Consider the following 26,603-nt stretch of genomic DNA (forward strand, 5'->3'; position numbering starts at 1 on the left):
CTTCCTTTTTCTTGACTAGGTTTAATTATACTCTGTGCTATATATGCTATGTCCTTTTAACTTTACTAAGTAATTTAAAGCAGTTTGGTGTCTTCTGATTTCTAGCAGTTGTTTACCCATTTTAAACTCACAGTGTGGACACTGGTGTAGTTTGAATGGCCCCACATCACAGCCTCAGCGCCTGATACAGAATTTTAATTTAAAGCTATTTAACAATGTTTTAGCTGCTGAACCACAAACCAGAACTGATCTAATGAGACCTTTATATAAAGCCTTTAATGCTGTCCACTCTGCACCCCACTCGCTGCCTTTTAAATATCTTAAAATATTCAAAACCTTTTAACATTTCAGTTATTTCCCCAATATGTGTTTTCCATGTAAGCCTTTTATTACACCAGATACCTAAATATAAAATAAATCAACCTTTTCTGTTTCATTTCCATAGAATTTGAGATTAAACTGCTAATCTACTCTCTTTTATGTCAAAATAATCCACTTTGCGTTTGTAACAGAGAACATAAATCCCCATCCCAGAGCCCAATCCTCCTCTTTTGTAGTTCTTGCTGTACTTCAGTCATGATGAACCTTATATTTCTTCCTCTCTTCCAAATGACTCCATCATCTGGAAACAATGAAACTCCCATTGATTATATTATTAAATACCTCATTAATCAATATGGAACATATTATTGGACTAACAATACTTGTGGATTACCATTCTGTACCTCATAACCTGTACTGAACTCTTTTCCTACTCGTTCAAACATTCCTGATCCATTTCTACATTTTTCCTGTCGATCTGATGCAGCTTGACCAGGAGTCTTTCTTTCACATCCTATCATATGTCTTCTCAGTATCTACAAACACAGCTGTACTCTCTCCTTGGGTCGTCTTACTACATGTTGTAGACACAGAGCTGGATCCATCTTGCTTCTTCTTTCCTAAAACCACTATGAGAATATTTGATCTTACCATTAGTTTCTAAGAAATAATCTTTCATTCACTATTTTTTCCATTATTTTCTCCAAATGAGATGTTAAAGTTATTGGCCTGTAACTCTCAGCTAAGCTTGGATCCTTTCCTGGTTTACAGATGGAACAACAACAGCCTTTTCCCACTGATTTTTTTACTTTCACCCCATATTTTGTTAGATAATTTTACTATTCTACTCTTACCAAACTTACCAAGGTTTTCAATCATGCAGTAACTAATTAGATCTGGTGCTGGAGCTGTATTACTTTCTTTAACGCATTATGTAACTCTGCTATTGAAAACATGACAGTTATCAGTCCTTCATGTTCACCTCTTTCTTGTAGGGCCTCCTTTCCTTTGTGTTTCTGCATTATTTAAACTTTCTATGCTGTGAACTTTGCAAATGTTCCTGCCAATAGTTCGGCTTTACTTTTGTTATCAACTATTTATCTTTCATTATTGGACAACCATACTCTTTCCCGTAGACAGACATATATTTATTAGTTGTCCGGACTCTCTCCAAAGTGTTACAGTATTTCATGCAATATTCCCTCTTACTCCCATTTTAATTATTCTTCTAACTTCTGCCTGTTTCCTTTTAGAGCCTTACATTTTTAACACACATTATTATTATTTTCAGTGTTTTAAATGCTTTATTCCTGGCTTTAATTATGCTTTACATTCTTGTGTCCAACACACAAGAATGTAACACACTAACTTTTCCTTTTTGTTACCTCTTTTCTTTGGGATAGACTTTAAAGTTTAACTGATTAATTGGCTGATCAAAATCAACATCTTTATCATCAAGAGCTAACTCTAGAAATCTAGATTTGGTTTAAACCAATGTTTCTTGTGTACACATGATATCTGGATTTAAATTTAATGAACACATCTGTGCCCTGAAGCGCCTGTCCATTTGCAGCTAAGTTCCTGGCGTTCCATTGAAGGATTAACATTAAGGTACAACGTGTGAGTCTGATGAACCTTCTCCATGACTAAGATCCCAGGACAGATCCTTCATATTGGAGAACTGATCTTTTTTGTTTTGGCTCGTTCTGAACCGTTAATGACAAGTTGGACTATTTGGATTCCAGCCTGCTAAGTGCTTTTTCCATCTGGTCCTTGTTCTTTGTACCTCTACATCCTTCCTTCTCGCTGACTATTTTCCTTTCCTTCCTTTTTACAACCCGTTTGTAGTTTTGTAGTCATTTACCAAAACAACAGATGGTGAGTATTTGGCGCTTTTCCCCCCAGTAAATAAACAACACAACAACACAACAAATAAAACAAACAAACAACACACCCACTGTAACCATATTAATTTATTTCCTTGTAAATCCATAATCTAATAAGACATAGTACTTTCCTCAAATGACACAGTGTGTAGTGTCTTATAATCCTTATTAGACTGTCTTTGGTAGCATAAATAAGCAGGTCAACTAGTAGTTACAGTATGTAAAAGCTGTTAAAATACGGGTAATATATAATAAATACTGCGCAGTAAGGATCTGTAAGACTCCCACATGTCTAAAACCATAACTGTGAATCATTTAACCAATAAAACTCTTAAAAGTCAAAACATAAATCAGCTATGATCATGTAGCTTAATAATAAAACGTTAGAATTATTGGGCAGTCAAGAACGTAGTGTGATTGTTAGTGTGCAGTAAACGTTTATACACAAATGCATATAGTCATCTTAATAATAAATGTAAGTTAATTTCCATCAGTTATAGTCTTCTGTTCATGCATGAGTCACTCAAACGCACCACTTCCAGTACAAGATACAGATTACGGAGAATGCCCCAGTTCACCTGAAAAGTTTGGTGCCAGTGCTGCAGAAAGTGCTGGAACTGGGAATAACTAAAGTTTCCAGTAGCTAGTGGTGCATCCCCACTGTTCTGACAAACAGAAAGATTTTTGTATTGATTTCTGGTAAATAAATGCCATTTCTAACTTTCATCCTAGAACTGGTGACGTTTGGATAAAGGATATGTGGACACCACCCAATCATTTCCTGTTCCCACCACTGAGAGGAAGGTGAGAGGTTTTGTAGGCCTGGCTGGATGGTATAGAAACATTTGTGTCCCGATTTGCAGAGAGAGTAAGTTGTGTTGAATGACCTCAGCAAGAAATTGGGTCCTAACAAGGTACACTGAACAGAGGAATGTGAGAGAAGCCATAATCCCCCAGCCTGTTCTCCACAGCCTTGACTTTGACAACAATCATCCTGCAAACAGATGCAGAAGGCGTTTTTTGTTTGCTGCTCAAAGAGGCCACTGGTGCTCTCAGAGCTGCCATGTTTGCTGGTAAACTGAAACTTTGATCAATAAAAATTAACTTGGGCTGTACTGAATTGAGTCTTTGCGACGGGGCGCCGTGGCAAAGACGCCTCTCACAGATACATTGTCCAATCTCGATCAAACTTCTCACGCATTGTAACTTCCTGAACACAATTCAATTGTAATATTTGACAATGGCCACAGCGCCACGTAGCGGGGGCAGGAAATGTCACGTATTGCATGTTGGGGTACAGTTTGAAGGTGCGTGCCCCCAGCAACCACAAATTTGTCCAGAAAAACATTAAGAAGTTGGACTTGTGTTACACTGTAAACTGTGAGCTTTCATACAAAAGATACACCCCTGGCAGCATGGAGAGCTTTGATGTTTTGCCACGATGAGCCATATTTCTATAACACATAGAAATCTAGTCCAAACTCCACAGGATGACGGTCCTGCCCTGAACACACTGATATGCCCACTCTCAGCAAAATTTAGAGCGCCCCCTACTGGAAACAAGAAATGTCAAGTCAACATGTTGCCACTTAAGAAGCATTACTCCTCCTTCTCTTCTGTAGGGCTAGCTAGATGCTGAAGTACTGCGACTAGAACTTTTAGACATCTGCACTGTTCCGGTATCGTGCCCCCCCCAAAAAACAACACTGGCCCACGTTAACACCCGGCAGCAGCAGCGCTCTCTTCAAATGTTTGAAACCCAAAGTATTACGCCTGGTTTGAAAATGTAAAAAGTACAAAGTACAGATACTTTTGTTAAAATCTAGGATCTAGAAAAACATCAGAAAAATAAATACTCAAGTAGAGACAGCTACCTGAAAATAACGTACCTGCAGTAACGACGTATTTGCACTTCCTTACCTCTCACCTGTATTATAATGCCGTGTATACCACTTCACACAGACTGTCACAATCTGTATGGGGTATGCAGATTGTGTTTGTGAACTGGACCAAAGAGAATCACACACATGTAGAATAATAACCAAACCTAAAGACAGTTAAACAGAAGTATCCATCCATCTTATCCGGACTGGGTCGCGGGGGCAGCAGCCTAAGCACAGAAGCCCAGACCTCCCCAGCCACCTCCTCCAGCCTGTCCGGGGAACACTGAGGCGTTCACCGGCCAGCCGAGAGATAGAATCTCTCCAGCGGGTCCTGGGTCTACCCCGGGCCTCCTGAAAAACCCAAAACACAATAATAATCAGAAGACTCGGGACCATGCAACAAACATGCAAACGTTTGTTTGTTTTTTAATTAAAGTAATTAAAGTGGAGGGGGGAAACGATCGACTTGTATGAATCTAACCTGAATGTCTTTCACGTATTCACTCGTTTGGTAATTTTTTCATGGGGTTTTCGTTACACTAGTCTGAATGCTGGTACAGTAGTGGGGGGTACAGCGGTAGTGGGGTACAGTGGGTAGTACTGCATCTTTTGCGGCTGCACCGAGCAAAGCTGCCTCAGACCGGACAGGGGCAGCATTCCTGGTCAGGACAGCCATGAATGTGATGGGAGGGGCGGACAGAGCAGCAGCAGCAAATCTGGGGTCCAACATCCTCTGTGCTGAAGCTTTTCTGCACCTCTCCTGCTTCTAGACCCTCACGAACCTCAACCCTGTCCACGAATATCTCCAGGTCTTATGCACACAACGACAGGCGGTAAAGCGAAGCTCGGGGGGGGCACCGCGTTAGTGACGAAAACCACATTTTGTTTGATTTTTCCCCACTTTGGCCCGGTGCGCCTCAGCAACCAGGAAAATTGCTTGGTGTAGCTGTATCGGAGAGAAGGCTCGAGAGGAGGTGAAACTGCGGGACACGATGACCGAGAAAGACGCATCGTCAGAGAAGATAATCTCAGGTGAGTTAGCTTATCCCGTAGCCTCTACAAACACCTCTGTCGGTACAAGCCGCGGTGCTCTGATAGCAGTTGCGCAGCTGCTTTTCGGTGCAGGCGCCTGTCAGACGCGGAACTCTCTGATATTTGTCCGACGGTGGCACTCCGCGCTTCGGTCTAGTTCTGGCCAAAACGCGTATGCGACACTTTGCTGCAGTGCAGAGAGGCTGTGTGCGCTTTGAAACCCTGCCTGGGATTTCCAAGGGCACTCGTGTTGTGCAGGACCTCGCCCGCGGACTTGCCCCGAGCAGGGACATGTACGAACATGGCGATGTTATAAGTTCTCGCTTTCTCTGGCTCGTGTTTTCCGACTGAGCTCGGTGTGGCAGGTCGTTACCGCAGACACAGACCAGGTCTGTCCTCCATAACGGTGCGGGGTTTGGTCACGTGGCCCATCCCACCGGAGCTGTGACTCAATGCAGCAAAAAAAGAAGTCTGCACCACATCCTCAGGTACTGCTCATCCCCGCCCAGTCGGCGCTGGCACGGCGTGTGATGGAGCTGGAGTCCTGAGCTGTGGTTCACATCAGCGGCGTGCATAGAGCCTGCTGTGTTAAAGTTGGTATCAGTGGCTTGAAGTCGGTCATTTTATTATTGCTTGCTGAACTAACACAATTGTCAGCAGTTCTGTGTGTCGCACTCCAGATGTACATTTAAGCATACCAAGCAACATTTATCAGAATCAGCGCACTTTATTAATCCCTAAGGACATTATGTGGGTTACAGTTGCTCCACTATAGTAACAGAAATATTTAACAATACAATATGTTACAGATTTACAGACATAAGAAAGACTTTTATTTTGACAGTTTCAACCTGTGGGGTCATCCGGCACCATTTTATGCGATGTACCCCCCACCAGCACTTCTCTACCTATAGCATTTTAATGATTTCTTGTATTATATATGAGCTGAAGTTGTGCTGTTTGTGTTGTGACGAGTTTAAATTAGGCAGAAATTCCAGAGCCTGGCTGGTTAGAGTGTGCAGAAGCTCTTTCCTCACAAAAACAAAAGAAAATGAAAAAGCCTGGGCCGGAGACTTGGCAGCTCTCCAGACTTATGTAACGTCACTGAATGAAAGCCATAGAGACTCCACCCTGATGATGTCTCGCAGGAATCAGAGCTTCATAGAACACTTTGTTTGGCTTGGACTCAGCTAAAAACGACTTCTTGTGAGAGTTAATCTCCTAACTTGTGAGGTAATAAAGTCATATGACCATGTGTTTATCTTCCATCTTCACAGCAACACTTTGGTTGCTGGATGAACTTTCGTAGGAGTTCACACAGTTCCCAAAAAATGGAAAGGTTGCCAAAGATACAAACACTTCTTCATGACTCACTCAGCCATGATAGTCTGCAGCTGAATGATGCCTGATTTGCTGCTCTAGAAGATAGAAGGAAGAAAACAACACTTTGTGGCTGAATCAAAAAGACAACATTAGCCTGCTAAGAACAAAGAGTTTTGGCGTTTCAGTCAGTAGTTTACAGATTGACCTAAAAAGGAAAAGATACTTGGATCAGTCCTGGGAGAAGGCACAAATCCCTTTGGGCTATGATTCAAGGAATATGGCATAAAAAACCTTAAACATGTGGCACTACCTGCTGTGGTGGGCCACATGTTTAAGGTTTATTATATTATTAGGTTTATTTATGATGTTGTTCCCGCTGTTTGTAGCACTTTCAGTTTCAGGAGCTAAATTAGGCACAAATCGGAGCTTCTATCTGTTGGTAATGTTCTCGTGACATCACACCCAGGCACGTCTGGCATACTAACTACAATTTTACTTCCCTAAACAGTATAGACCGTGTACTTTAAAGACAGAGTTGAACATTTTCAGAAATATGTTTTTGCATATGAAGGTAAGTCTGGATTATCTGCCTTCATATCACCCTAGCGGCAATTCCAGGCCTCGAGGGCCGGTGTCCTGCAGGTTTTAGATCTCACCTTGGGTCAGCACACCTGAATCACATGATTAGTTCATTACCAGGCCTCTGCAGAACTGTAGGACATGTTGGCTGTATCCCAATTCAGGGTCTGCAGCCTCAACGGTCCACAAGGGCCGCGTACTTAAAGACCGCTAAGGCCGGAAGTGCGAGGCTTGTGAAATGGGCGGTCTAGCCTCCGTCGCGCCGCCCAGGTTGCCTAGCAACCATGATACTAACAGCTGGAAACGTGTCATACAGCTTTGTTTGACAGAAATGAAGGAGAAAATCTTTTGTTCATGTGTTTGTTTCTACATGAGCTTTGATCATTCTCTGTAAGATTAAGCTCAGCTATTGAACGGCGTATATTTTAAAGTAAAGGCTTTAAAACCAAGTTAGTACAAACGTCACTAATGTCACATGACTTTGCCGACATGTGGCCAACAGGAATGTTTTAATGTTCTTCGTTATTAAACATTTGCACATAAATAAGTGACGTCATATTCAGTACTTAAAGTTCACTCTTCGGCCGCACCTCATCCACCGTTTTTTTTCGGCAAAATTATCCACACCCACCGCCGCGCTATGCATTCTGGGATATGTTGGGCCACGAAGTCTACACCGCCACATCCTTAAAATTCAGGGAAATGAAGGACGCATTTGAGGGCCGCATTTCGAGCAGCCTTCAAATTGGGACAGCCTTCGGCGCGTCGCTGTGATGTAATCAGCCTTAAAATGCGGCCTTTAAGGCTGCAGAGCCTGGATTGGGACACAGCCGTTGAGGAGCTAATTTAGCCATTTGAATCAGCTGTGTTGGTTCAAGGACACATCTAAAACCTGCAGGGACACCGGCCCTCGAGGCCTGGAGTTGCCCACCCCTTCCCTGGCCTTAGGATCCTCTGCTGTCACACCAACCCTCCGCATTTCCTTTTCCTCCTCCCCTCTCTCGTCCTTTGTCTTTGGCTAAAAGTAGCACAGTTTCCACCGTGGTGGTCATCGTTGACCCAGGCCTTGACTGATCCAGTGTGGAAATGTTAGCGATTATCAGCATGTTTGATTTGTCAGAGATGCTGGATGCCCTTCCTGGTACAACCCATGCTGGGTTTAGGAGCAATACTAAAAGTACGCTGGCTTGTGGCTCCCTCATTATATTGGGGAGGGGTCTTGGATCTATATACTAGACCAAAAACAACTTGCTAATGGGCAGCCTACCACTGGCCTGGACTCACTGTGCGAATTAATAAACAGGGGTTTCTGCCATGGCGGCTCGTATGCCTGTGTGCTGCTGAGGCCATGGAAGGCTGGCTGAGGTAACGCTGTGCAGTTATTACACACATCTGTACATGGAAGTTCAGCTTGACCGTGTTTCTGTCAGTCTGCAGCACCATCTTTACAAAACAACTTTCTGATACATTGAATGACCATATATACATTTTTCCCCCTGTGGGCCTTTTGGTATTTCAGCAGTTTTCTGAGCTCTGTGCTGTGGGGGTCACTGTGGGCTGTTTGTTATGACAGTGAGGATAACGAGTGGGGATAGCTGGGTCCTGGAGAGAGAGAAGAACCTCACACATGTAGACCTACCCAGCTTTACACAATGTTAAACTGCACATATCAGCTTTATTGCTGCTGATTACATCGTAGGCTTAACAAAGCTTCACAGCAGAATCAGCAGTTAGACAGGACGATAAAGGAAACTCACTCACGCCAGATAAGAACTGCTGGGATAACTGGTGTTGCCATTTATGCTGTTCTCTGTCTGGTGGCTGCATCAGGCATGTTTCTGCAGATGTAGGCAGTTGTAGAGTTGGATGTGTTTCACGTGTGTAGTTGATGAACGTGTCTCTGTTTTAAATTAGTGTCGAGTTTAAAGGAGCTGCTGGTTGAACAACATTAACAGTTTTCTGTCTGGGATTTAGATGCACATACTTCTAATATATCACTGAATGAAGTGTCCACCAGCACAATGGAATCCCATAATGCACTGCAACACTGTAACAGTATTTTACATCTTGAAGGAACATTATTAGTCATCAGACGGTGACTTTTACACAGACACACACACACACACACACACACACAGACACACAGAGAAACGCACACACAGACACACACAGAGACACACACAGACACACACAGACACACAGAGACACACACAAACACACAGAGAAACGCACACACAGACACACACAGAGACACACACAGACACACACAGACACACAGAGACACACACAGACACACAGAGACACACACACACAAACACACAGAGACACGCACACACAGACACACACAGAGACACACACAGACACACACAGACACAACACACACACACACACACACACACACACACACACACACACACACACACACACACACACACAGAGACACACACACACACACACACACACAGAGACACACACACACACACAGACACACAGAGACACACACAGACACACAGAGACACACAGAGACACACACACACACACACACACACACACACACACACATAGCTTGTTTCCTCTCCTGCATCTGCGATCTCATTTTTCAAAACTAATAATAACAATAACAACAACAATAATAATAACAATAACAACAATAACAATAACAACAATAATAATAATAATAACAATAACAACAACAATAATAATAACAATAACAATAACAATAATAACAATAATAATAATATCAATAACAATAATAATAACAATAACAATAATAATAATATCAATAACAATAATAATAACAATAACAATAATAATAATATCAGTAACAATAATAATAACAATAACAACAATAATAATATCAATAACAATAATAATAACAATAACAACAATAATAATAATATCAGTAACAATAATAATATCAATAACAATAATAATAACAATAACAATAATAATAATATCAATAACAATAATAATAACCATAACAATAATAATAATATCAGTAACAATAATAATAACAATAACAACAATAATAATATCAATAACAATAATAATAACAATAACAACAATAATAGTATCAATAACAATAATAATAACAATAATAATAATATCAATAACAATAATAATAACCATAACAATAATAATAATATCAGTAACAATAATAATAACAATAACAACAATAATAATATCAATAATAATAATAACAATAACAACAATAATAACAATAACAACAATAATAACAATAACAACAATAACAATAATAATATCAATAACAATAATATCAATAACAATAATATCCATCCATCCATCCATCCATCCATCCATTTTCATCCGCTTTGTCCGGGGCCGGGTCGCGGGGGCAGCAGCCTAAGCAAAGAGGCCCAGACCTCCCTCTCCCCAGCCACCACCTCCAGCTTATCCGGGGGAATACCAAGGCGTTCCCAGGCCAGCCGAGAGATATAATCTCTTCAGCGTGTCCTGGGTCTGCCCCGGGGCCTCCTCCCGGTGGGACATGCCTGGAACACCTCACCCAGGAGGCGCCCAGGGGGCATCCTTGTCAGATGCCCGAACCACCTCAGCTGGCTCCTTTTCGATGTGGAGCAGCAGCTGCTCTACTCTGAGCCCCTCCCGGATGGCCGAACTTCTCACCCTATCTCTAAGGGAGAGGCCAGCCACCCTTCGGAGGAAGCTCATTTCTGCCGCTTGTATCCGCGATCTCGTTCTTTCGGTCACTACCCACAGCTCGTGGCCATAGGTGAGGGTAGGGACGTAGATCGACCGGTAAATTGAGAGCTTCGCTTTTACACTCAGCTCCCTCTTCACCACGACGGACCGGTGCAGCGTCCGCATTACTGCAGCTGCAGCCCCAATCCGTCTGTCGATCTCCGGCTCCCTTCTCCCATCACTCGCGAACAAGACCCCGAGATACTTGAACTCCTCCACTTGGGGCAGGAACTCATCCCCGACCCGGAGTGGGCACTCCACCCTTTTCCGGCTGAGAACCATGGCCTCAGATTTGGAGGTGCTGATCCTCATTCCCGCTGCTTCACACTCGGCTGCGAACCGCTCCAGTGCGAGCTGGAGGCCCTCACCCGATGAAGCCAACAGAACCACATCATCTGCAAAAATCAGAGATGAGATTCTGAGGCCACCAAAGCGAAAGCCCTCCGCCACTAGGTTGTGCCTAGAAATCCTGTCCATAAAAATTATGAACAGAACCGGAGACAAAGGGCAGCCCTGGCGGAGCCCATCACCCACCGGGAACGAGTCCGACTTATTGCCGGCAATGCGAACCAAGCTCTTGCAACGGTTGTATAGGGATCGAATGGCCCGTAGCAATGGGCCAGACACCCCATATTCCCGCAACACCTCTCACAGGACACCCCGAGGGACACGGTCGAATGCCTTCTCCAAGTCCACAAAACACATGTAGACTGGTTGGGCAAACTCCCATGCACCCTCAAGTATCCTGGAGAGGATAAAGAGCTGGTCCAGTGTTCCGCGACCAGGACGAAAACCGCATTGTTCCTCCTGTATCCGAGGTTCGACTAACGGACGAACTCTCCTTTCCAGCACCCTGGCATAGACTTTCCCAGGGAGGCTGAGGAGTGTGATCCCCCTGTAGTTGGAACACACCCTCCGGTCCCCTTTCTTGAAGATGGGGACCACCACCCCGGTCTGCCAGTCCACAGGTACTGCCCCTGATCTCCACGCAACATTGCAGAGGCGTGTCAACCAGGACAGCCCTACAATGTCCAGAGCCTTCAGGAACTCGGGGCGGACCTCATCAACACCAGGGGCTCTGCCACCAAGGAGTTGTTTAACTGCCTCAGTGACCTCGCCCCCGGAAATTGGCGGGTCATTCCCCTCATCCCCAGACTCTGCTTCCTCCTCGGAAGACGTGTCAGTGGGATTAAGGAGGTCCTCGAAGTATTCCTTCCACCGCCTGACAATTTTCTCAGTCGACGTCAGCGGCGCTCCGCCAGCACTATACACAGTGCAGGTAGAGCACCGCTTTCCCCTCCTGAGACGTCTGACGGTTTGCCAGAATCTCTTCGAGGCAGCCCGAAAGTCTTTTTCCATGGCCTCTCCGAACTCCTCCCACACCCGAGTTTTTGCTTCAGCCACTGCCCGAGCCGCATTCCGCTTGGCCTGTCGATACCTGTCGGCTGCCTCCGGAGTCCCACAGGATAACCAAGCCCGATAGGACTCCTTCTTCAGCCTGGTGGCTCCCTTCACCTCTGGTGTCCACCATTTGGTTCGGGGATTACCACCACGGCAGGCACCAACCACTATTATTGTTATTATTATAACAATAATAATAATAATAATAACAATAATATCAATAACAATAATAATAATGACAGCGTTAACAGAAAGTTCCAGCCTAGATGAACAGATTTCTCCACAATGATGCTTCATTTGTGACATGTGTTCCCACGCCTCATCACTTCTATTTGGAAGTGTCTGAAAAAGGTGCAGTGTATGTGTGAAACGTTTGTATCATCTGAATGTGATGAAGGGAGTTACTAATCCAGGGCCTGTGTTATTCATAGCAGTACAAACAGTGAGACTGTCATCGTCAGCACTGAGCACACCCAAACCTTCAGCTGTCAGTCAGGAGTTAGCAAACACAGGCCTGTTAATATCTTCATACAGTGACCACGATACCAGTCGAGCACAGCTGACCTTTTTATTCAAGTCAGTTCTGTTTATTTAGCGCTAAATCACAACAACAGTCACCTCAAGGTGGTTTATATTGTAAGGTAAAGACCTACAACAATACGGAGAAAACCCCCCAAAATCAGACGACCCCCAAATGAACAAGCGCTTTGTGGACACTGGAAAGGATGAACACATAAAGAAGCAAACCCCACATAACCAGTCGCTCCAGATATTTTTGCCACCATCCCTCAGGTGACGTTACACGGCTTCAACATGGAGGCGTGGTCCTGTGGATCTTATAATCAAACAAGGTTATTATAGTTAACGAAAACTAAAGTAAAAGCCAAAATTAGATGTGCAACAGCGTTTTAGTTAACTAAAATCAAAGTGATGTGATTTTGAAGCACTGGCTTTGATGGACATGTTACCAGACTGGAAGTCAGCTGCTTTGAAACAGTTTTGTGTTTTTATTGTAATACCTATATTTTTCCTAAATCTGCCCCGAGGCATTTGCCATCCATACAATAATAATTACAAGGACTAATATCAACACTGAAACTATTAAAGCTGAACTAAAAAAAGAAAACTGACTCTGGAAACAAAGTGAAACTAAGAACAAATCCAGAAGAACAAAGTAGGAACAGACTGCATCACACACATGCATCGGGGTGTTGTGGGTATCATGCCCAAGGTTACTTTGACATGTAGGTGTGGAGAGCCAGGGGTCAGATGGCCCTACAACCTGAGCCATAGCCACACCTTAAGATACAAACACAAAACTATATTCACTCTCACATGGAGAAAATCACTTATCTTCCTTAAAAGCATTTGGTCCTCAGCAGGAGCTACTGCTTGTGGAAAACATTGTCAGAAACACTTTGCACATTTCTTTCTCATGTTTAACTGTCAACTATAACTAGGTGTTCACTCAGTTATATGTCATTATAAGCTTTCAGAGCCAGTGTGTTACCTGCACTAGGCCAATGCAGGCCACACCCCATGGAGAAAGGATGTAGCGGTGATACTTAGCCCCTTCTACTTACGGTTAGAAGGGGCTTTGTGGAACTTAACCTCAAAATACATATGAAGACATTTGTTAATCAATCACCGCCCTGCCTGAGCAAAACACCAAAAAGAGGGAGAAGAAGAATCATCCCATTCCCATAAAGATGTGCCGTGGAATGCTGGAGAGTAAATGGGAGCCAGAGGCTGTTTCCAGGATTCATTCTCTGACATAATCCATGTGTTGAGGGAGGGGCTGATCTGCAGCGGAGCGGGTCACAGGATGGGGGAGGGGCTTCTGTCAGGCAATCAGATAGTAAGTTTTCTGGAGGGAGTGCGGAAACAGCTCATTTGGAAACAAAACATTGTTAGGACGTCTGCGTTGTGCCGTATTCCTACACGACTCTTAACATTCTGCTGTCTTCTTTTGCACTGCCCAGTCAAACAGCATGATTCTACAAACTATACAACATTAAATGCACAGTTTCATGTGTTGTTTCATATCCTGTTGATGTCTAAAAGTCATCAGTTTGTTAGTTCTTATACCGCGCTTTTCTACTCTCCCTGAGCACTCACAGCACTTTGTACAACATGCCTCATTCACACAGGCACCTTTTTCTCGTCTGTCTAATATTCACACTCCAATCAGAGAGCTGTTTGGGTCAGTGTCTTGCTCAAGGATATTTGGAGACTAGAGCAGCCAGAGATTGAACCACCAACCTTACTAATAGTAATACTTCACTATTATGTTTTAATAGTAGAAAACCTCTAAGAAAAACCAGTTTGAAGTGTCATGTGTAGTAAATGCTAGTTTCAGCTGGTGACTATAATGAACATTGTGTATTTAACAGTCAGTGAGCACTGTGGCAGAGACCACTGCCATCAGACGAGAAAAGTTTCATGACATCTTCTTAGCAAAAACATCAGAACAGAGTTGTGTGTTGATACACACTACCAGTCAAAAGTTTTACAACACCTCATTTTTTCCAGTTTTTTATTGAAAATTACTCGGTTTAATGTCTCATTGCACTCTGAAATGAAAGCATGGTACAAATAAGCAACTGGAGTTAAAAAATAAATCATGGAATTAGTTTATAGACCAAAATGCTTTGCTTTCACTCTTCTGTCCAGTTCATCCCAAACCAGCTCGATGGGGTTTTAGTCTGGAGCCTGTGTTGGACACTCCGTGTTTCCAAACTTACAGTCTTGTTCTTTTTTCCTGAGGTGGTTCTGGCACAGCTTGGACTCATGTTTTGGGTCATTATCTTGCTGTAGGATGAAGCCCTGACCAACTAGGTGCATACCAGAGGGTCCTGCATGGAGCTGCAGAGTGCTGTGGTTCTGGTTCAGGGAGCGTCTCTGTACAAGTCACCGACCCTGGATCCAGCAAACAGCCCCAGACCGTCACACTTCCTCCTCCATGTTTGACAGTTGATGCCAAACACTGTGGACCCATCCTTACACCTACTCCACGGTGTACAAATGAATCGATGAACTGAAGATTTCAAATTTTGATTCATCAGTCCATAATACCTTCTTCCAGTCTTCAGTGGTCCAATGTTTCATGGCCCAGACAAGCCTCTTTGTCTTGTTCTGTCTTACCAATGGCTTTCTTGCTGCAGCTCGTCCTGTCAAACCTGCAGCTTCTCTTCACAGCTGAAACTGAGACTTGCTTACTACAAGCACTACTAAGCTGCTTGAAGCTGTTGTCCTGTGAGCCGCCTATCACTGATTCAGTTGTGTCTTAGGGTCTGCCAGACCTCTTCCTGCCAGAGTTCGTTTCTGAGTGCCTGTACTCACTGACACCTTGACTTTCTTTGCAGTCTCTCTGTAGGACAGACCGACATTTATAAGTGTTATGATGGTCTGTCTCTCTTCCATTGTTAATCGCCTTTTTCTCACCACTTCTGTACCAAAACACTACTTTCTGCAGTACAGTACTATTCAGCTGATGCTCATGAGGGTCTGGTACCACACTGCTATATGCAGACAGAGGGGGAAGTAATCCAGAAAAGTTGGACCAGCTGTAGGAATTAGTAGCACCAGCTTACAAGACTTGATCAACCTCCATTGCTGCAGAACAGCTTTAAACTGTTAACCCATGTTGTCCCTGAAAAACGTCTTTTGTATAATTCTGAAATGTAAATAGTTTTTCAGTTTTGGGTAACCTTACCTGTTTTTTTAACCTCTGGCAGTTCACCACTTACCCTTGGACCATTTCAAGATGTTGATTGGACCTGAACAACTTGAATTGCAATAAACAGCTGGAAGAACTGGGCTGTTCTGAAGCTTTTGACAGGTTGTGTATATATAAACTGTAAAATAACAAGTTTTGTAAATTGCTTTGTAAATTTTAGAACAGAACATTTAATTGTCAGTATATATATATGCTGCATCAGAAAATAATCTTTACACTTGCAGCTACTGTTCATGTTCATACTATAACAAGTTTTTTAGAACTATACAGGCTATACTTTAGACTGATCAGTCGTTTATGCTAACCATTTAGCACACAGGTATCAGATGTTTATGCTGCCCCGGGTTCTAGTCTGTTACTTACAAAGCCGTGGACTGTTGGATACATTTAACATGTTGTGTTGTACTAAGCTATTGTTATTGTTACAGAATCCGTGGATGTCGGTTTATGTGTTTTCTTGGTTCTGTAGTACAGCAGAGCACCAACAAATACTGTCAGCTTTACCCTAACCCTACTCTAGGTTACAGCCATCGTGAATCTGTCCCACAAATGTGAAGCCTCGTTGCCTAGTTATGAATATTTCCTCAGTCTTAAATAATTCATGCTGTGTTTCAATATGCACACATTCCAGGAAATGCAGGGCTGCAGAATCTAAAAACATGCATGTGATACAGTTAGAGAAGTCCAGACATGCTAACTATGAACAGGCTCCTGTTAATGCAGGTTTGATGGAGTCAAAAATAACTCCAGGTAATGATGATATCAGCGCTCTATTTTTATCTAACCTGGGTGTAGGGAGTTATCTTCAGTGCTCAGCCCATATCTGAGTGCAGCTTTTGTTGATGTCAGTTCTTCCATTACAGACAGGCAGGAAGGAAAGCCATTGTTCTGCAGAGAGTTTGAAGGCATTTCCTTAGTGTGACCTCTTCAGGAGGCTGCGTTCTTTCTGTCTGCCATCTTTCTACGTCGTTACTTATAGAAGTCTTTATTTTAGTGTACAACAAATTGGGTCTTTCAAATCTAAATATTACACTAAAGGTTATGATGTCTGTGGCTACTTTAAGTTTTATCGTGAATCGAGTTTGAAGTACTTGGTGTAAGAAAAGAAATGTAAAGGGTAGCTGGCAGTCTCTAATCATATTACTGTGACCACTGAGCAGGTGGTGCTAAAGTTCCTGGTAAAAAGAATTCAGATCCAAATGTTATTGGACATCACCCGAAAACTTAAATGCTAATATAAAAATGTGAAAGGCTAAGAGGGGCTAAGGCCAGGAGCGCTTAGGAAGCAAGTGGGTGGATATGAGGATTTGCTGCAGACACAGACCTACACGACACCACTGCCTCAGAGGGTGCTTTTGGTCCGGTGGTATGAGCCATTTCAGTTAGACGTGTTGGTGCCAGCCCTACTAAACATGATTGCCGATGCAGTGTAAAGGGTCATCATGCCAAACGCAGTGGTACAGGGATGCACTTTTTCCTGTTCAGGTGTGATAGTATAGCCATAGTACTGATCCAATACCAGTGTGATTCCTCAGTATGAAGAAGGCCTCAGACTGCCTGTGTTATGGCTGTTTTGGTACCATTGTCATGTCACAGGGGTTGTATTGAAAAGATAAAAAGTATGTTGTACAGCTCTCTCTCCATGCCCTTTCATATAATATGGCTTCTTGAAAAAGACCTTCAATGTCAGCTTTGACTTTGTGCTCTAATAATGAAGGTTGTCCAGAGAGGTGGGCCACAGAGAGACTGGAAGTCCTGCAGCTTCCCCTGTCATCACATCTGAGAGGCTTAAAGGCTCTAAAACAGAGTCGTTAAAAAGATTAGTGTCGGACATCTCTGTGTGTGTGTGTGTGTGTGTGTGTGTGTGTGTGTGTGTGTGTGTGTGTGTGGACGCGATCCAGCTTTGGCAGATTGTGTGTGACTGCAGAAATCACGTTTCATGTGTGAGTTTGCTCATAGTTAATTATGCATAATACTGATCAGAATATAATCAGGTATATTACAAATAATTACGTTTAACCCATTTAATAAATGAGAACATATGATCTGTGAAATGATTCTAACAGCCTCTCTGGAGCCTTTATAGAAACAACCTTGGAAGCTGTGTGTGTGTGTGTGTGTGTGTGTGTGTGTGTGTGTGTGTGTGTGTGTGTGTGTGTGTGTGTGTGTGTGTGTGTGTGTGTGTGTGTGTGTGTGTGTGTGTGCGTGCGCACGCATGTCTGTGTGTGTGACTTTTAAAGTGTATGATTTAAGAAAAGGAAACTGTATTGGCTTTACTGCAACTGACAAACACGGGGGAATGCTTTATTTTACATTTTAAAAGTAGGGGGGGCGTGGTCTGCGGTGCAGGGAGGGCGGACGCACCTGCACGGCATCCTTAATCACGCCCACCGAGTTAAAAACACGGGGACTCAGGGGTCGGTGTGTTGTTAAAATGAATCTTAATGTGAAAAGGTGCTAAAGACACAAACCAAATGAAACATGAAGTGAATTATATCCATGTGGTTGAATGTTCAGATGATTTTTCTTCTCACCTTTGTTGTGTTAGATTATAGATTTAATAAGATGGGTGCAGCGTCAGGCCTGGACCTGCTTCAGCCTTTGTCCTTCAAAGGACAAGAGAATAATCAGCATTAGCTCAGAGTAGGTTAATTACATCAGTGTAGTTCCATTCATTTGGCGTTTGCTTTATTAATCTGCTTTATTAAATATCCTTTAATTAAAGTGTAAACTGGGCAGCACGGTGGTTAGCACTGTTGCCGCACAACAAGGAGGTCCTGAGTTCAATTCCACCATCAGGCCGGGTCTTTCTGTGTGGAGTTTGCATGTTCTCCCCGTGTTTGCGTGGGTTCCCTCCGGGTACTCCTGCTTCCTCCCACCATCCAGAGACATGCAGTTTGTGGGGATAGGTTAATTGGTTAATCCAAATTGCCCATAGGTGTGAATGTGGGAGTGAATGGTTGTCTGTCTCTGTGTGTTGGCCCTGCGACAGACTGGCGACCTGTCCTGGGTGTACCCCGCCTCTCGCCCAATGACAGCTGGGATAGGCTCCAGCGACCCTGAATAGGAGAAGTGGAAGCAGCTGGATGGATGTATAAAGTGTAAATTGTGGAGGAAAGAGAGGAAACAGCAGAAGATATTCATAGGCTATCAAATCAAATATCGTTAACTTGCATTTCATTTACAAAAAAGGGAACAGTTTCTTTTTCGTCATAGTTTCATTTTAGTACAGCAAAGAACTGTACATCAAAGTTATTTATTGACCTGCTCGCCGTCAGACTCATCCGGGCCTTGTTTTTGGCACAAAAGCCACATTTCTCACTGATGCAGGAGAAGCATTAAAATCTATGTGAATGTGACCCCTGAGCAGTGTAGTAACACTGTGTGAAAGAGAATTTCTCCATACCAGTAAACAAGCCGAACAAAAAGCACAGTGACACAAATGCAAGAATCACTCGTTTCCACTTCTGCCAACTAGAGCTTATGTTCTAAGTGTTCCTTAGATGAGACAAAAATGGGAAAAGAAACAGAAAGAGGAGCGTGAGTGTGAACCAAACAGATTAGTTTGTTAAGTAAATTAGTGATGAGATGTTTAAAACGGGCAGGAACTAAACTCAGGGAGCTGTGAGGGGTGGAGACATGCTGCTAAGAGAAGATGGGAGCTGAAATCTCATGTTGCTCGTTTCATCTTTCCCATTAATAATGATGTCATGTAGTATGACTCAGGATCATCGCGGGAGAAGAGTTTAAGGAGATATTCACTCTCATGTTCATCATCTTATTTACTGAGTGATAGAGAAATATATTACAAGCTGAGAGGAAGGACCTAATAATGCCTTTGTTATGAGCTGCTTCATGGACTCATTCTTATATGGCACTTTTCTGCTCGACCTGATCCCTCACAGCACTTTGTACAACCTGCCCCATTCACCCAGTCACACAGGCACTTTCTGCTGATGGGCCACGCCCAGTCACGAAGCACAACTACAGTCTTTCACAGTCGTTCTGCTTCAAAGCCACACGGTCAATTATTTAATGGCGGTGAGCAGGAAGGGAGAAGGGACGACTAGGACCTCAACACTATAACGTCATCATCAGATGAAGATGCAAAATTCAAAAGAGGAGACAACGTAGAGGTAACAGTGCACATGAATATAGTGATTAGAACTAAGTTAGAACTTGTTACTTTTAAAGTGCTGGACTAACCTTTTATACTAATGAGGATCTTTAATACTGTTTTTACCTTTACTGTTGTACAAAGGGTTCAGAAGGGAGTGATTTTACTTGAAGGATATTTATTAAAGTAATTTAACAAATTTAGCAACAGCAGGACCAAATAATTCAAGATTCAAAGTGTTTATTGTCATGTGCACAAAGAAATCATTTCTCTGTACAATGAAAGTCTTTCTCTGCTGTCCACACATTAATATGTGCAAACAGAACTAGAACAGGTAAAATACAAATAGTATAAATAAATAAATGGAGACAAAAATTGAAGTGTTAAATAGATGTGTGTGCAAAAGAGCTATGAGCTCAATATGCTGGTTTAATATGTGAGATGACCTGATGTGCAAAAATTATTATTACTGTTAAAATAGGTCAGCTGTTCAAGAGTCTGACAGCAGTGAGGAGGAAGGAGTTGTTGAGTCGGGACGTTCTGGATTTCACACTGTGTGGGGGTGTGTGGGGGTCTTTGAGGGTTTGTATTTTGGTTTGAGTCCACCTTGTTAGTTTAAAGTTGAGTCCTTGTCCTTAGGTGGTTATGGTTTTGGTTGTCGGATCGTGTCTTTGCTCCTGTATCTTCCTCTGTGTGTCTGTGTTCATATAGCTCTGAGTTCCTGTACCTTGCTATCTCTCTCCCTCCTCTCTGCATCTCTGTGTTCTTCCTGTGTTACGTTTAAGGTCCGCGTCTTGGGTCAGTATTTTCAGTTCTGTGTCCTTCCTGTCTCGTTATGCGTACTTGTCCTCAGCTGTGCTCCCCATGTGTTCCCACTTCCTTCATTACCTTCTGTGTATTTATGTCAGAATCTCCCTCTGTTCTGTGTGGCTTTGTCCCTCAGTGTTGTGGGCATTTCCCTGTGGTTTCCCCGCCTCCTTGTGAGTTAGTTTTAGTTCTTCCCAGTGTACTTTCGTATCGTCTTTGCCTTTCTGTTAATAAAGTCGTGTTTTGAGTTTGGCCTCCCGTTTACTAGTCCAGCATTCGACCTCCTCGGCTGTAATTGGTCCAGCCCAGAGTTGATCATGACCAACTGGCCAATCCAACACCTTTCATTATTTATACCCTTCCAAAAAAAAATCGATCGGCCCATTAAAAACAAAAAATCGTCAGCGGCCCACCAGGCAAATGCCCGGTATGCCCGATGGCCAGTCCAGCTATGACAGTGTGGGTCTGCAGGGTGTAGAGGATGGGACATATAGTCACAAAATAATGATTAAATCACCTAAGTGTAGTTATCTAATTAACTTACTCTGAGCTGATAGTTAGTGAGCCAACATAATCCCTCTCAATCCAGTTATATCGAAATATTTACTTCTTTAAAACTTTATCACTCACAGTTTACTCAATACAACCACACACACACACACACACACACAACATTTGAGAAAAGGAACATCATATCAACAGTGAAATGTGGTTGGTGTTATCTTTGGCTAATATTTAAACTTGTTTGATGATCTGAAACATTTAAGTGTGATCAACATATAAAAAGGAAAACAGGAAGGGGACGTGTGTGTAGGAGCGCGTATGTAGGAGCGTCTACGTAGAAGCGCGTACGTAGGAGCGCGTACGTAGAAGCGCGTACGTAGGAGCGCGTATGTAGGAGCGTCTACGTAGAAGCGTGTGTGTAGGAGCGCGTATGTAGGAGCGTCTACGTAGAAGCGCGTACGTAGGAGCGCGTATGTAGAAGCGCGTACGTAGGAGCGCGTACGTAGGAGCGCGTACGTAGGAGCATGCAGTGGCTGTAATTGCTGAAAGGCTGTTCTGGCACGACCAGGACGACTGTGCGTGGGGGTCTCTGCTTAGCTTCTATGAATGTGTGCTCAGATGGTAGAAGAAACAGCACATTCTCTCCTCATGCTCATTTTGTTCTTGCCCCTGATGAATGTGGCTCTTTGATAGCTGATGTGTTTTGTGTTTGTGCCCTCTGGTTTGCTTCAGTGAATTTAATGAGGTCCCCCTTCTGCTATTGTAATGGCTGCCAATCTTTGTGTGTGTCTCATCTTTGCATTTTCATATGCTGCTATTTTCTATCAAGAATCTTCTGTTTCTGTTTAGTGCGAACTGAAAAGTGAACTAACACACATAATAGGGTCGGGTTACATTGTTGGTAAGATTGGCTGTCGAGTAAGAAATAAAGGCTCTCTAATTTCTTTATGGTATGTAGTATGGTGGAGAGATGGAACCACAAATCCAGAAAAAATGCATTTCATGAAAGTTATAAATGATTTTATAAGTATTTGAATTCCAAGCAAAACACAACTTGGCACATGGTGGAGAAACCCTTGCTGGTTAGCACAGTGGTAAGATGTTTCTTTTGTGCAGTGATCTGAGGAGAGGAGGAGAATGCTTTAAAATCAAAGTACAGAGGCAGGCCTAGTGGACGTCTGGAGCTCTGTTTCCTGAGAGAAGGGATTTCATGTTTTACTCAAGTAGACGCGGATCCTATAGAATCCACTTATTTTTCAGCTCAAATTCAGAGCTGTATAGAATTGGAAATATAGAGACACTCCCAATAACATTATAAGATCACTCCCTACTCCTCTGGAACAAAGAACACAAAGGACCAATCAGAGCAGTGGAGATAATATGCATCCACTTTAAATGATAAGGACTTCACTTCTTTGTAGCCTCATTCAGCATTGTTTACTGCCACGTATTCAACATACATGTCTGTAAACAACACTCCAGAAATGTCTCCCCTTATAATTTGGGATTGTGCAAAAACATACCTTCAAGAACGAATGATAGCGTATACAAGCCAAACAAAAAGAATTGGAGAACAATTTCGCTAGCGTCTTTCGCTACTCAGGTTAAACATGATATATAAGTCACTTAGATAACTTAAAAATGTTGTTGTTTGGCTTTTTTCAGTATTTTATTTGTTCCTGAGTAAATCGGTTTGGCTGAGATTAAAGTTATAGTTTTTACACAGCTGAATAAACGTCATAAACAGCTGGGCTCAACAAATATTCTGAAGGAACTGAGTACAGCACATAGAGAACTCAATAACTTATCCGGTCTGTAACTCATTAACCGTTTCTGGGTCCAAAACTCCGTCCGCTTCAGGTCCCAAAGTCAAACCAACACTGCGGCATCACTGAGAGTTAAACTGTCTAAATTCTTTCATCTTTAATAAAATGGTCAGCGTTGCTTCTTTACCAGGTGTAACAATTAAGTTTAACATCCAGGCATCCATGAAAACAGAATTTATTACATTTTAATATTATATAAATATTATATTAATAAATATTATATAATTATTAATATCTAATATTACTCTTATTGTTGTTTCTGGGTCACAAAATAAATGTTTAACATATTTTCAGGCGAGAATGTAGCTGTGTAAACCTCAACTATCTGCTCAGTTTATCAGGACACCACATATTTTCAAAAGCGCTCCGACGTTTTCGGAGACGTCTGTTACCCACTAGCTCGATAGCTAGCCGGGGGCAAGGCTCAGTAGAGCCGTGAGAACACCGGACTCCCGGCAAATCGTTTTCAAACCCACCGCCGTCTTTCGCTACTCAGGTTAAACATGATATATAAGTCACTTAGATAACTTAAAAATGTTGTTGTTTGGCTTTTTTCAGTATTTTATTTGTTCCTGAGTAAATCGGTTTGGCTGAGATTAAAGTTATAGTTTTTACACAGCTGAATAAACGTCAAGCAGACAGCTGATCATCAGAAGTGTGAGATGCTCGAGTATATACTCTAGGGCTGCCACGATTAGTCGACTAGTCACGATTATGTCGACTATTAAAATCGTCGACGACTAATTTAATAGTCGACGCATCGTTTGAAGCTTTGTAAGATCACAAAGGACGCAGGAATGAGTAGTAGGATTTAAGAGTGTAATAACGGACTGAAACAGAAGATGGCAGCACTACATGTACAAGGATGCCAGCTGCCGTTAAACCCCGAAGAAGAAGAAGCTGTGTCCCAGAATTCATAGCGCAGCCCAGCACAGTTGTCAACAATGGCGGCAGCTAGTTAGTTTTAATATTACTCTTATTATTCTTTCTGGGTCACAAAATAAACGTTTAACATATTTTCAGGCGAGAATGTAGCTGTGTAAACCTCAAATATCGGCTCAGTTTATCAAGACACCACATATTTTCAAAAGCGCTCCGACGTTTTCGGAGATGTCTGTTACCCACTAGCTCGTTAGCTAGGCGGGGGCAAGGCTAACTAGAGCCGTGAGAACACCGGACTCCCGGCAAATCGTTTTCAAACCCACCGCCGTCTTTCGCTACTCAGGTTAAACATGATATATGAGTCACTTAGATAACTTAATGTTATTGTTTGGCTTTCTTTAGTATTTTATTTGTTCCTGAGTAAATCGGTTTGGCTGAGATTAAAGTTATAGTTTTTGCACAGCTAAAACTGTCAAGCAGACAGCTGATTATCAGAAGTGTGAGATGCTCGAGAATTTACTCCGGTGTCCTGTTATATTTTAGAAAGCAAGGAGTTTATTAAACTTCACCGAAACAATCTGCAAATTTCATTAAAAATTAATAAACTACCATCTTGTCTTTATTTTTAGTTAGCACAAACACTTCAAGCTGTAAGCTAATGATAGTTATATAAGACCAGATGCTGCTGGTGCAATAAGCTGTACGCTGTACGTCCAATGGATGATGATCTGATTAGTCGACTAATCGCAAAAATAATCGGTGACTAGTCGACTATCAAAATAATCGTTTGTGGCAGCCCTAATATACTCCAGTGTCCTGTTATATTTTAGATAGCAAGGAGTTTATTAAACTTCACCGAAACAATCTGCAGATTTCATTAAAATTTAATAAACTGTCATCTTGTCTTTATTTTTAGTTAGCACATACCTTACACACTTAAAGCTGTAAGCTAGTGATAGTTATATAAGAGCAGATGCTGCTGGTGCAATAAGCTGAAGGTTTTATGTCCAATGGATGATGATCTGATTAGTCGACTAATCACAAAAATAATCAGTGAGTAGTTGACTATCAAAGTAATTGTTTGTGGCAGCCCTACACTCACTGTAACGCCCTCATGAGTGTAACACCGAGTGTGTCACTCAGCTCCTCACTCACTGTAACGCCCTCGATCTCACTCACTGTAACGTGCTCGGATCTCACTCACTGTAACGCCCTCGGCTCTCACTCACTGTAACGCACTTGGCTCTCACTCACTGTAACGCCCTCGGATCTCACTCACTGTAACGCCCTCGGATCTCACTCACTGTAACGCCCTCGGCTCTCACTCACTGTAACGCCCTCGGATCTCACTCACTGTAACGTGCTCGGATCTCACTCACTGTAACGCCCTCGGATCTCACTCACTGTAACGTCCTCGGATCTCACTCACTGTAACGTGCTCGGATCTCACTCACTGTAACGCCCTCGGATCTCACTCACTGTAACGCCCTCGGATCTCACTCACTGTAACGTGCTCGGATCTCACTCACTGTAACGCCCTCGGATCTCACTCACTGTAACGTCCTCGGATCTCACTCACTGTAACGCCCTCGGCTCTCACTCACTGTAACGCCCTCGGATCTCACTCACTGTAACGTGCTCGGATCTCACTCACTGTAACGCCCTCGGCTCTCACTCACTGTAACGCCCTCATGAGTGTAACACCGAGTGTGTCACTCAGCTCCTCACTCACTGTAACGCACTCGGCTCTCACTCACTGTAACGCCCTCGGATCTCACTCACTGTAACGTGCTCGGATCTCACTCACTGTAACGCACTCGGCTCTCACTCACTGTAACGCCCTCGGATCTCACTCACTGTAACGTGCTCGGATCTCACTCACTGTAACGCCCTCGGCTCTCACTCACTGTAACGCCCTCATGAGTGTAACACCGAGTGTGTCACTCAGCTCCTCACTCACTGTAACGCACTCGGCTCTCACTCACTGTAACGCCCTCGGATCTCACTCACTGTAACGCACTCGGATCTCACTCACTGTAACGTCCTCGGATCTCACTCACTGTAACGCCCTCGGCTCTCACTCACTGTAACGCCCTCGGATCTCACTCACTGTAACGTGCTCGGATCTCACTCACTGTAACGCCCTCGGATCTCACTCACTGTAACGCCCTCGGATCTCACTCACTGTAACGTCCTCGGATCTCACTCACTGTAACGCCCTCGGCTCTCACTCACTGTAACGCCCTCGGATCTCACTCACTGTAACGTGCTCGGATCTCACTCACTGTAACGCCCTCGGATCTCACTCACTGTAACGTCCTCGGATCTCACTCACTGTAACGTGCTCGGATCTCACTCACTGTAACGCCCTCGGATCTCACTCACTGTAACGCCCTCGGATCTCACTCACTGTAACGTGCTCGGATCTCACTCACTGTAACGCCCTCGGATCTCACTCACTGTAACGTCCTCGGATCTCACTCACTGTAACGCCCTCGGCTCTCACTCACTGTAACGCCCTCGGATCTCACTCACTGTAACGTGCTCGGATCTCACTCACTGTAACGCCCTCGGCTCTCACTC

General features: G+C 43.2%; 1 protein-coding gene and 1 long non-coding RNA gene across 6 annotated transcripts in view; one reads left to right on the top strand and one right to left on the bottom strand.

Moving 5' to 3' along the window:
* Nucleotides 1-2,276: 2,276 nt before the first annotated feature.
* Nucleotides 2,277-4,713, bottom strand: LOC145419560 (uncharacterized). Its single transcript, XR_013900853.1, has 2 exons — nt 4,572-4,713; nt 2,277-4,441 (listed from the first exon to the last, which is right to left on the bottom strand). It is a non-coding gene; the product is annotated as an uncharacterized LOC145419560 (long non-coding RNA).
* Nucleotides 4,714-4,732: 19 nt separating this feature from the next.
* Nucleotides 4,733-26,603, top strand: part of hspa12a (heat shock protein 12A) — a 71,282-nt gene continuing 49,411 nt past the window's right edge. For 3 of the 5 annotated variants that reach the window (XM_026191210.2, XM_026191211.2, XM_026191213.2), the window contains exon 1: nt 4,733-5,122. In XM_026191210.2, coding sequence (XP_026046995.1) covers nt 5,083-5,122 — 40 coding nt within the window. In that variant the 5' untranslated portion in view covers nt 4,733-5,082. The remainder of the gene's footprint in view (nt 5,123-26,603) is intronic. The other 2 variants (XM_026191215.2, XM_026191212.2) reach the window with 2 other exon arrangements.

This window comes from Astatotilapia calliptera, chromosome 13 (assembly GCF_964374335.1).
Source record: "Astatotilapia calliptera chromosome 13, fAstCal68.1, whole genome shotgun sequence".
In the NCBI taxonomy this organism is placed as follows: domain Eukaryota; kingdom Metazoa; phylum Chordata; class Actinopteri; order Cichliformes; family Cichlidae; genus Astatotilapia; species Astatotilapia calliptera.